Below are 12,945 nucleotides of genomic sequence, written 5' to 3'. Positions count from 1 at the left end.
GTCTGCCACCAAGAGAAGATATTAAGCAAGGAAGCAAAATGAGTCAATGGATCTCATTGGGGGCCGGGTCACTGGGCCTGATGTGGTGAACTGAATTCATTTTATGTCAAGTCTGGAGACCTTTGGAAGGCATTGCTTTGAAGGGAGCTGTTATCATAAATCCAGACATGTTGAGTATAAAAATGTTTCCCCTTATATTGAATGATTCTGTTACATGTAAACACTGGTATGAAATGACTCAAATTACACTTTTTGTTTTTTTGGATGCTTTTTAAAAGTGCAATTAATTGCAATTCAGAAAGTTTTAAAATGCATACATTTGAGTGTTAAAGCTTAACTGTAATCAGCCAGCTTGACTCAGAGGCCAATTTTTAAATGTAAAAGCTTAAGAAAATGGTTAATAACATTTGGATTCTATATATCCATATTACAAAATACTGTATATATAATTAAAAATTAGGACACCATTCCAAAAATTATTTAAAATGATAATCGGTTTTGGAGACCAATATTGTAACTCACTCATGAAAGTTTGGTTTCAGTAATCATCTGTGTTCAAATATTAAGGGATTACATGTCTTTTTCTGCCTTAGCAGATTAGTGACTATTCTCTCTGAACTGAAAAGATGCTTTGTATTAAATGGATACTTACTTGGATGGGTTATTCAGTACATAAAAATGGCGTATTTAGTATAAAGGCAATGAAACAGGAATGTGACCCTCTGATTGTGAACATTATAATATTAAAATTACTGTAAAATTCTTAAAAGAGAAAGTGAGAAAAGGCAGATAGGGCATGGTACTTTCTCACTATTACATTTGAACTTTTTTGAGTCTCAGATTTCTCATCTTTAAATTCACATAATACTTATTTCACTGGGTTAGTAGGAAGATTATTTAAATGAGAATGCATGCAAAGTATTCAAACACTATTTGGAAATAAAAAACACTCAAAAATAATGACTTTTTCATAGTTTTGCAAAAATGATTTTCTTAAGGGCTACTTCAGTGTCTTGTATTTTACTGAATAACTACAAAAATTGTGTGTAAATTAGTTACTTTCAAAGCATGAAAGAATTATTTCCATTTCTCTTCCAAAGTGTCCTTACACACACACAGACACACACACATGATATCAAAACATTTAAAATTCCTCCTCAGTTTTATCGGGGTTGTCATTGTCTTAATCCATTCTTACCTTGATATCTGCTTCAGTCATTTAAAACACATTTGTTTTGGACTACTAATTTTATTTGAAGTGAAATAAAAGCACAACTACAATGAGCTTGTAGTGAAAAATATACATAGAATTCAAGAATCATACATGGTTTGTTGTTGTTCAGTGACTAAGTTGCTTGACTCTTTGTGATCCTAGGGACTGCAAGCCGCCAGATTCCTCTGTCCTCCGCTATCTCCCAGAGTTTGCTCAGATTCTTGTCCACTGAGTTGGCGATGATATCTGACCATCCCTGCCTCCTTCTCCTTTTGCCTTCAATCATTCCCAGCATCAGGGTCTTTTCTAATGCGTCAGCTCTTTGCATCAGGTGGCTAAAGTATTGGAGTTTCAGCTTTAACATCAGTTAATCATTCAGCAATACATGAACCATGAACTTCCAGATGTTCAAGCTGGTTTTAGAAAAGGCAGAGGAACCAGAGATCAAATTGTTGACATCTGCTGGATCATCAAAAAAGCAAGAAAGTTCCAGAAAAACATCTATTTCTGTTTTATTGACTATGCCAAAGCCTTTGACGGTGTGGATCACAATAAACTGGAAAATTCTGAAAGAGATGGGAATACAGACCACCTGACCTGCCTCTTGAGAAACCTATGTGCAGGTTAGGAAGCAACAGTTAGAACTAGACATGAAACAACAGACTGGTTCCAAATAGGAAAAGGAGTATGTCAAGGCTGTATATTATCACCCTTCTTATTTAACTTGTATGCAGAGTACATCATGAGAAACACTGGGCTGGAGGAAGCACAAGCTGGAACCAAGATTGCTGGGAGAAATATCAATCACCTCAGATATGCAGATGACACCACCCTTATGGCAGAGGGTGAAGAAGAACTAAAATGCCTCTTGATGAAAGTGAAAGAGGAGAGTGAAAAAGTTGGCTTAAAGCTCAACATTCAGAAAATGATGATCATGGCATCTGGTCCCATCACTTCATGGCAAATAGATGGGGAAACAGTGGAAACAGTGTCAGACTTTATTTTTTGGGGCTCCAAAATGACTACAGATGGTGATTGCAGCCATGAAATTAAAAGATGCTTACTCTTTGGAAGGAAAGTTTTGACCAACCTCAGTTCAGTTCAGTCACTCAGTTGTGTCCGACTCTTTGTGACCCCATGAATCACAGCACACCAGGCCTCTCTGTCCATCACCAACTCCGGAGTTCACTCAGACTCATGGCCATCAAGTCAGTGATGCCATCCAGTCATCTCATCCTCTGCCATCCCCTTCTCCTGCCCCCAATCCCTCCTAGCATCAGTCTTTTCCATTGAGTCAACTCTTTGCATGAGGTGGCCAAAGTACTGGAGTTTCAGCTTTAGCATCATTCCTTCCAAAGAAATCCCAGGGATGATCTCCTTCAGAATGGACTGGTTGGATCTCCTTGCAGTCCAAGGGACTCTCAAGAGTCTTCTCCAACACCACAGCTCAAAAGCATCAATTCTTCGGTGCTCAGCCTTCTTCACAGTCCAACTCTCACATCCATACATGACCACAGGAACAACCATAGCCTTGACTAGATGGACCTTTGTTGGCAAAGTAATGTCTCTGCTTTTCAATATACTATCAAGGTTGGTCATAACTTTCCTTCCAAGGAGCAAGTGTCTTTTAATTTCATGGCTGCAGTCACCATCTGCAGTGATTTTGGAGCCCCCCTCAAATAAAGTCTGACACTGTTTCCACTGTTTCCCCACCTATTTCCCATGAAGTGATGGAACCAGATGCCATGATCTTCATTTTCTGAATGTTGAACTTTAAGGCAACTTTTTCACTCTCCTCTTTCACTTTCATCAAGAGGCTCTTTAGTTCCTCTTCACTTTCTGCCATAAAGGTGGTGTCATCTGCATATCTGAGGTTATTGATATTTCTTCCAGCAATCTTGATTCCAGCTTGTGCTTCTTCCAGCCCAGCATTTCTCATGATGTACTCTCCACAGAAGTTAAGTAAGCAGGGTGACAATATACAGCCTTGACGTATTCTTTTTCCTATTTGGAACCAGTCTGTTTTTCCATGTCCAGTTCTAACTGTTGCTTCCTAACCTGCATATAGATAGCATATTAAAAAACAGAGACATTACTTTGTCAACAAAGGTCTGTCTAGTCAATGCTATGGTTTTTCCAGTGGTCATGTATGGATGTGAGAGTTGGACTGTGAGAAAGCTGAGTGCCAAAGAATTGATGCTTTTGAACTGTGGTGTTGGAGAAGACTCTTGAGAGTCCCTTGGACTGCAAGGAGATCCAACCAGTCCATCCTAAGGGAGATCAGTCCTGGGTGTTCATTGGAAGGACAGATGTTGAAGCTGAAACTCCAATACATTGGCCACTTGATGCGAAGAGCTGACTTATTGGAAAAGAGTCTGATGCTTGGAGGGATTGAGGGCAGGAGGAGAAGGGGACGCAGAAGATGAGATGTCTGGATGGTATCACCATCTCAATGGACATGGGTTTGGGTAGACTCTGGGAGTTGGTGATAGACAGGGAGGCCTGGTGCCCGGCGTGCTGCGCTTGGTTCATGGGATCACAAAGAGTTGGACATGACTGAGCGACTGAACTGAACTGAATCATTCAGCATCAATGATTATTCAGGGTTGATTTCCTTTAGGATTGACTTATTTGATCTTCTTGCAGTCCAAGGAACTATCAAGAGTCTTCTCTAGCACCACAATTCAAAAGCATCAATTCTTTGGCCCTCAGCTTTCTTTATGGTCCAACTCTCATATCTGTACATGACTACTACGAAAACCATAGCTTTGATTATGTGGACCTTTGTTGGCAGAATGATGCATCTCCTTTTTAATATGCTGTGGAGGTTTTTTCATAGCTTTCTTTCCAAGGAGGAAGTGTCTTTTAATTTCAGGGCTGCAGTCACTGTCTGTAGTGATCTTGGAGCCCATGAAAATAAAATCGTGGCATAATAAGCGGGAAATCTTCCTTTGATTTATCAATTAGAAATATGTGTTATGTAACAAGAAATATAGTCATAGCTTTTCAATGGGAAAATATTGCATGGAGGTGACAACTTACAGAGTTGCACTTGCATCTCTCAGGCTTTAAGCACGTATAAGTTGAAACTGAGCACAAGGAGTACCATGGGGAAAAAATAGTGATCAAGAGTGTTAGTGCCACGGTCCAGATGTTTGCTTCTCCTGCTCACTATCTGTTTGACTCTGTTGCTGTTATTGTTTACTCACTAAGTTGTTTTCGACTCCTTTGCAACCTGTGGTTGTAGCCGCCAGATTCCTCTGTCCATGGGATTTTCCAGGCAAGTATTCTGGAGTGAGTTGCCATTTCCAGGGGATCTTTGGGAAAATCTAATTAACTTCTCCTTGCTTTCATTTCCTCTTCCCTTAAAGGGTTGTTTGAAGATTAAATGAGATGTTGATGTAAATATATTAAAATAAGACTGAGACTTTGCTAACTTAAATTTAGCTGTTTTTCTTCAAGTTATGATTTTGTCACTTCATGTAAAAAAGTGCAAATCATCTGTCTTTAACACATAAATACTCAAACAACAAACCAATAAAGAAAATAGGTGCAGTTATTTAAAATATAAAATATGATTCTCCACGAATTTGTTTTGTTAGAATAAACCGATTTTTTTTACTTTAGATTCAAGACAAAGAAGTAGAAAGAGAAAAAGTAAGAGAGAGTTTTAAACCTAACATTTTAGGTGTGTGAATGCAACTCTAATTAACTGTGAAATAGTAAAGGGCAAAACTAATGTAGATTATTAAATAAACGTTTAACTATGATTTAGATTCAATAAAACAATTATGTACATTAACTTATAATTGATCATTATTAAATGTATAATTAGTGAGATTGAATAACCAAGGAAAAGATAAAAGTCTACCTTTAATCTATTATTCATTCTCAATATATAAAATTCTAATAATCATTGGCATATAATATAATTATGAATGTATAAATAAGGTTACTTAAAAGATGAATTTTAAATCCTTATGCATGTTATCTAATTATTATAAATTTGATTATGGATAAATAGCTAAACTATAATATGGCATTTGAGTAAAGCTTTTCTGAATGTTAATCTCAAGCTGTTTGATTTTATAGTGCTTGAGCAGCTGATTAGAGAATAAGACAAAGTTGTAAATAATAGATTATGACTAAATCTTTGAGTGCATGTGAGTTACCACGCACAAAGGTAAAAACTTTGGAAAAACAAGATTTATAGTAAGACTGAAATAGTCTTATGAAATTAAATTATCTTTTGTTTTTACAAAAGCCCCTGATGAATTACTCCTTTTAATATGAGCAACCTCTTCCCTATAATTAAACTGATGATGTTTCCTGTCACAATTATGCCTACAAGTAAGGTAACATGACCCATGATGCAACCGACACCATAGCAAATGTAGAGACAATTTCAGTATCTCCTGATCATCAAAGGGCTACAGAAAATACATGCACTTTCCTCTTTGGTACTGAAACTCTCATTACTTAGTATCCAAAGAAAACTTTTAAGGAACTATAATTAAAGAGAAAAATTGCACATTGATTTTAGTTATTTTTATTCTAAATATTGGATCTTTTTTTCCAAGCATAGAAGGAAATTTTAAAATTGTTTTAGGTGGGTAATTAATTCATAGTGAAAATCTATAGTACGATTAGGGATAATACATTGAGAAAATTCCCACTCATGACATAGTAAATCTATCAGTTACTCAAAGGAAAGTGGATAGGTCAGTTTCAGCCTGGTTAAGGAGCTCACTCAACTACATAAAACAATGCAAAGGCCTTCCTTGGGAGAAGTGGGAAAGTGTGAAATCTACCTTCCCTGGCCTGTTCCCTCAACTGACAGTGTAATAGCAGCTATCACATATATTGTTGTGAGCAGCAAATCCAATCAATCATGTGTCTAAAGGTCCTAGCACAATTCTTGGCACATGCTTTTAAAAGTAGGAAAATCACTATTGTGATTATCCCTTCTCCTACCCTTCATATTTTGAGACTATGCTTACTAAGATGGATAACGTGGGAGGAAAAGAGACATCTGTTTTTCCTACTCCTGATCTATCAGTTTTAATATATTCTGTTTCCACCCTTGTCTCTGCATGAGGCAACCTTTACAGAACTGTTTGAGGCACTTGCCACCTTTATATACATTACATGTGAGTTACAGAGTTTATATGGCTACCTTAAGACTACTTTTGACAGGAAGGGATGATCATCTTGTATGTTACTAAAACAGTCAACATTAAGGAGACATGTAAAACTAGACATTGTCTCCTGACCTTAATAAGAGATTTTGTTTTAGTAGAAAGTGTTTTCTGCATATATACCAACTAGAGTTTTGCTTATTTTCTGAAATTAGTATAAATGAAATTTTAGAGTGAGCATTCTTTTCTGTTCAATTTATTTTACTCAGTATTTATATATTTCCAACACTGTACTAACTTACTGAAATTTTGTAACGTCTTGCTTTGTGGTAGAACATTTTGTTTTTGTCCTTCATTATGATCCTGTTTAATTTTTCATGTCAGTATACATTTTTAAATCCATTTACAAGTTTTATTTTCCCCCCAACCTCCACACACACCTTCTAGGATTTAGGAAGTCTAAATCAGACATAGGATGTCCCCAAATTGCATATGATTTTTTAAATGAATAGATTATAACTTTTATCTAATACTTTATTGCATTTTTGAGTGACCATTGATAATAGTGGGGCTCCCCTGGTAACTCAGCTGGTAAAGAATCTGCCTGCAATGCAAGAGATGCTGGTTCAATTCCTGGGTTGGGAAGTTCCCCTGGAGAAGGGAACCCACTCCAGTATTCTGGGGCTTCCCTGGTGGCTCAGATAGTTAAGAATCCACCTGTAATGCAAGACATACTTGGGTTCAATCCCTGGATTGGGAACATCCGCTGAAAAAGAGAACAGCTACCTAATCCAGTATTCTGGCCATCTCCATGGACAGAGGAGCAGGCTACAGTCCATAGCATCACAAAGAGTCTGACACAACTACGTGACTATCATTCATTTATGATAATATTTATTTTTTTTAACATCATGTTCATGTCAATTGTACTGACTAGTTTTAAACTGTTAAACCAATCTGGTGATCCAAGAAAATGCTCAACTCTTGGTTTTATATATTTGTCTCCTATGTATAGCTGGGTTTATTTTACCAATTTTTGTTTGTTTGTTTGTTTTATTGAATGTATTTTATGATGATTCATTAGGAGCTTTTTCCATTTTGAAATGCCCTTGTCAGGTTTGAAAACAGAGTTATGATAGTCTCGTTATTTAAGTTAAAGAATGTTTCCTCAATTTTACACTCCGAAAAATTTTGTGAAAGACTAGTGTTGTTTCTTTCTTAGAAGGAATTTATGTAAGTGCAATTACTACATCAAAATATGCATACTTTCAGTTGTGGTATGTATCACAAAATGGATCTCCATGCATACGGTAGCAATTTACCTACTTAAAGTTGTCATTAGACTGCATATTATCAACTGGATGATAACAGTCTTCCTAGCCTTTAACTGAAGCATAAAGTTTCAGTATTTGAATATGGATTTAAAAATTACCAGTAATATTAAAATTCTCTTTTAAATCAATTAACCATTAGTATATTTTATTTCTTGCATTCTATCTATGTTATTTGCCTGTTTCTGCTCTGTGGGAGAGCTCATTATTTTTTGACTGGTTAATAAGTAAACTAAATGGACATAAGTTTAAGCAAACTCCAGGAGATAGTTAAGGACAAGGAAGCATGGTGTGCTGCAGTCCATGGGATTGCAGAGTGAGACATGACTGAGTGACCTAATAACAACAACAAATAAATAACCTTTAGATTCTATATATAAATATAAATTATATATAATATGCATACATTTATATAGTAGAATGAATAGTTCCAATGCTATTATAAACGGGAATTTATTTTCCAGTATTTTAAAAATTTAGTATCAGTTAATTATTAGAATACATAAAAATGTAAATAAAATTACCTGAAGAAAAATTATTATATTTATTGATTAATCTAAATTTCTTCGGATTTTTTGTGTGCCCTTTTTATTACACATTAGTTCCCCATATTTGCTTGATATACTTCAGGGTTGTTTTTTCCATGGTGCAAAATGTTTACTCTTGAACTATTACTGAAGTATGAGAATTTGATAACATTGTAGTATGCTTAAGAAATGTTCAGTTTAGTTCAGTCGCTCAGTCGTGTCCGACTCTCTGTGACCCCATGAATCACAGCACACCAGGCTTCCCTGTCCATCACCATCTCCCGGAGTTTAACAAACTCATGTCCATTGAGTCGGTGATGCCATCCAGCCATCTCATCCTCTGTTGTCCCCTTCCCCTCCTGCCCACAGTCCCTCCTAGCATCAGAGTCTTTTCCAATGAGTCAACTCTTCACATGTGGTGGCCAAAGTACTGGAGTTTCAGCTTTAGCACCATTCCTTCCAAAGAAATCTCAGGACTGATCTCCTTCAGAATGGATTGGTTGGATCTCTTTGCCATCCAAGGGACTCTCAAGAGTCTTCTCCAACACCACAGTCAAACGCATCAATTCTTCGGTGCTCAGCCTTCTTCACAGTCCAACTCTCACATCCATACATGACCACAGGAAAAACCATAGCCTTGACTAGACGGACCTTAGTCAGCAAAGTAATGTCTCGGCTTTTGAATATAGTATCTAGGTTGGCCATAACTTTTCTTCCAAGGAGTAAGCGTCTTTTAATTTCGTGGCTGCAGTCACCATCTGCAGTGATTTTGGAGCCCAAAAGAATAAAGTCTGACACTGTTTCCACTGTTTCCCCATCTATTTGCCATGAAGTGGGACCAGATGCCATGATCTTCGTTTTCTGAATGTTGAGCTTTAAGCCAACTTTTTCACTCTCCTCTTTCACTTTCATCAAGAGGCTTTTTAGTTCCTCTTCACTTTCTGCCATAAGGGTGGTGTCATCTGCATATCTGAGGTTATTGATATTTCTTCCAGCAATCTTGATTCCAGCTTTTGCTTCCTCCAGCCCAGCGTTTCTCATGATGTACTCTGCATAGAAGTTAAATAAGCAGGGTGACAATATACAGCCTTGACGTACTCCTTTTCCTATTTGGAACCAGTCTGTTGTTCCATGTCCAGTTCTAACTGTTGCTTCCTGACCTGCATATAGGTTTCTCAAGAGGCAGGTTAGGTGGTCTGGTATTCCCATCTCTTTCAGAATTTTCCACAGTTTATTGTGATCTACACAGTCAAAGGCTTTGGCATAGTCAATAAAGCAGAAATAGATGTTTTTCTGGAACTCTCTTGCTTTTTCCATGGTCCAGCGGATGTTGGCAATTTGATCTCTGGTTCCTCTGCCATTTCTAAAACCAGCTTGAACATCTCGAAGTTCACGGTTCACGTATTGCTGAATCCTGGCTTGGAGAATTTTGGGTGTTACTTTACTGGCATGTGAGATGAGTGCAAAGTGCTAGTTTATCTTTTTTTCAATAAACTGCTGCATATTTTTCATTATTTATTCATCTGAAAGAACTTCAGATTTGTTTTGTCCATGTATCCAAAGTTTTCAATTAGAATTTTAACTGCAATTTTACTGAAATAATTAAGGATGTAAAGGCTTACTTTCTTTTATGTGGTAATCGAAAGTTAGTAAGTTTTCCTTTATTTTCTTAATTAAAATATCCCTTTACCCTATGCTTTCTTTGTAGATACTTTACAAGATTTGTAGTTAAATACTTGATTCATGTAGTCTTTCTAAATTATTAATGTATTCAATATTAAGAAATTTATATTCTGTGTATAGTTTTGGTCAAAATATTTTTTGGTCAGTTTAGCCCTGTCTGGAGATGTAAGTTTAATATCCTATTGATTTGTTAGATAATTGAAAATTTTTCTTTAAATGGTTAGAACGTTAAAATTTTTGGTCTAGAATAAAGTTACCATGTTTTACTTTTCTTTATTTCTAATATGTTCATCCAGACTTTCTTATGTAATTTATACTTTGTGATCAAATTTGGGACCATGGCTTCTAGAATAGACAGACCCAAGTTTGAATATCACTATTGAATTTATTAGTTACGTGATACAGGAAAAATAACTGATATCCAACATCAGGTTTTTTTTTTGTTGTTGTTGTTTGATTTTTCATGGGTCAAATAAATATAATAGAAATAATACCTCAAGTAGTTATGAACGTTATCTTGAAAACCCATGTAAAAACTCATGGAATAAGCCTTCAGGCAATCTTAGCCATTATTTTTATAGAGTAGTAAGAAAAATTAATATATATTAAGTCAACTTATGTTTTCTATTTATCATGTCTTCAATTTGCTATATTTTTGAAATATCTAAAATCTGTATCCACATCTCCCAGTATAAGTTTGTTTCAGATCATTTTCTTCGTATTTCTGATAGTAAATTTGCCTTTTTGTTGTGTGTTATTTGGCATGTGATTGTCTGTTGCTTTTATTGCCATTGTAATAAAATGGCACCTTGTAAATGTAAATAGGCAAAAACTTGTTTTCTGGTTAATGACTCCTGATAATATCATCTTTGTAATAATACTGTGGAGCTCCTTATTTTCTGTTTACATTTTCTTCTAAACTTTGCTCATTTAAAAACTTTTTTTTCTTTTTACAATGTGGTTTCTGTGTGAGTCCTGTACAAAGCATTTAGTTTTTAGTTTTATCTTTTTATTTGTTTTGAATGGGTTATTAGAACTTTTCTTCATAATGCTAGTATTTTATTTATTATTACCTCTGTAATATTCTCTTATATGTCAACTATTTTCTTACTGTACTTTTAACTTTGCTTTTTAGTCTTTTGGAGAAAATAAGTTGAGTTTTTTTAATCATTTTTATTTATTTATTTTTTTAAATTTAAATTTATTTATTTTAATTGGAGGCTAATTACTTTACAATATTGTATTGACATCAGCATGAATCTGCCATGGGTGTACACATGTAATCATTATTTTTAATGGGAAGTTTCTTCAACTTTCTTTGATCTTCACTCCCCCACGTCAGTATTTTCAAGATAATCATCTATACTAATTTTGTCTATGATTACTAAGCTTACCAAGAATGTTAGTTCATATTTTTCTAAATATAAAAGGTAAACTATGTTCTTTTAATGAAAATGAAAAATTAGATGTATCCTTTTCCCCACTAACACTCTTATTTTATTGTTTCTTTTTCCTTAAAAATGTGCCTTTGTTTCCATTTTGGATTACTCAATTGTTTTATGCCCCATAATATTTTTAAAACAATAACCTCTGATGTTAGAACTTGATATTATAATCATATTTAACATTGCTCCTTGCTATTCCTTGGAACTCTGCATTCACATGGATGTGTCTTTCCTTTTCTCCTTTGCGTTTTGCTTCTCTTCTTTTCTCAGCTATTTTTAAGGCTTCCTTAGACAAGCACCTTACCTTCTTGCATTTCTTTTTCTTGGGGATGGTTTTGGTAACCACCTCCTGTGAAATTTTACAAACCTCCATCCATAGTTCTTCAGGCACTCTTATCAGATCTAATCCCATGAATCTACTTGTCACTTCCACTGTATAATCATAAGGGATTAGATTTAGGTCATTCCTGAATGGTCTAGTGATTTTCCCTACTCTCTTGAATTTAAGTCTGAATTTTGCAATAAGGAGTTCATGATCTGAGCCACAATCAGGTCCAGATTTGTTTTTGTTGACTGTATAGAGCTTCTCCATATTCAGTTGCAAAGAATATAATCAGTCTGATTTCAGTATCGACATGGTGAGGTCCATGTGTAGAGTCATTTCTTCTGTTGTTGGAAGAGGGTGTTTGCTAAGACCAGTGTATTCTTTTGACAGAACTCTGTTAGCCTTTACCCTGCTTCTTTTTGTACTCCAAGTCCAAACTTGCCTGTTACTCCAGGTATCTATTGACTTCCTATTTTTGCATTCCAGTCTCCTGTGATGAAAAGGACATCTTTTTTTTGGTGTGACTTTTAGAAGGTCTTGTAGGTCTTCATAGAACTGCTAAACTTCAGCTTCTTCAGCATTAGTGGTTAGAGCATAAACTTGGATTACTCTGAAACTTAATGGTGTGTCTTGGAAATGAACAGAGATCATTCTGTCATTTTTGAGATTGTACCTAAGTACTGCATTTTGGACTCTTGTTGTCTATGAGGGGTACTCTATTTCTTCTAAGGGATTCTTGCCCACAGTAGTAGATATAATGGTCATCTGAATTAAAATCGCCCATTCCAATCCATTTTAGTTCACTGATTACAAAAATGTAGGTATTCACCCTTGACATCTCCTGTTTGACCACTTCCAGTTTACCTTGATTCATGGATCTAACATTCCATGTTCCTATGCAATAGTGTTCTTTACAGCATCAGACGTTGCTTCCATCACCAGTCACATCCACAGCTTGGCATTGTTTTCACTTTGGTTCAGCCTCTTCATTCTTTCTGAAGCTATTCCACTGATCTCCAGTAGCATATTGAGCACCTATCGACCTGGGGAGTTCATCTCTCAGTGTCAAATCTTTCTGCCTTTTCATACTATTCATGAGGTTCTCAAGGCAAGAATACTGAAGTAGTTTGCTATTACCTTCTCCAGTGGATCGTGTTTTGTCAGAGATCTCTACCATGACCCATCTGTCTTGGATGGCCCTACACGGCATGCCTCATAATCATTGATTTAGATAAGGCTGTGATCCATATGATCAGTTTGGTTAGTTCTCTGTAAAATAAGAG

The 12,945-nt window shown here is 35.7% G+C and overlaps 1 protein-coding gene across 1 annotated transcript in view; it reads right to left on the bottom strand.

The window, feature by feature from the left end:
• LOC138423741 (TAF5-like RNA polymerase II p300/CBP-associated factor-associated factor 65 kDa subunit 5L) overlaps positions 1-12,872 on the bottom strand; it is a 120,859-nt gene extending 107,987 nt beyond the window's left edge. Inside the window, 2 exon segments of the mRNA XM_069560036.1 lie at positions 11,642-11,769; positions 12,800-12,872. Coding sequence (XP_069416137.1) covers positions 11,642-11,769; positions 12,800-12,872 — 201 coding nt within the window.
• Between the last annotated feature and the right edge of the window lie 73 nt (positions 12,873-12,945).

This window comes from Ovis canadensis, chromosome 18 (genome assembly GCF_042477335.2).
Source record: "Ovis canadensis isolate MfBH-ARS-UI-01 breed Bighorn chromosome 18, ARS-UI_OviCan_v2, whole genome shotgun sequence".
Classification (NCBI taxonomy): domain Eukaryota; kingdom Metazoa; phylum Chordata; class Mammalia; order Artiodactyla; family Bovidae; genus Ovis; species Ovis canadensis.
This window is presented reverse-complemented; position numbering and strand designations above follow the sequence as displayed.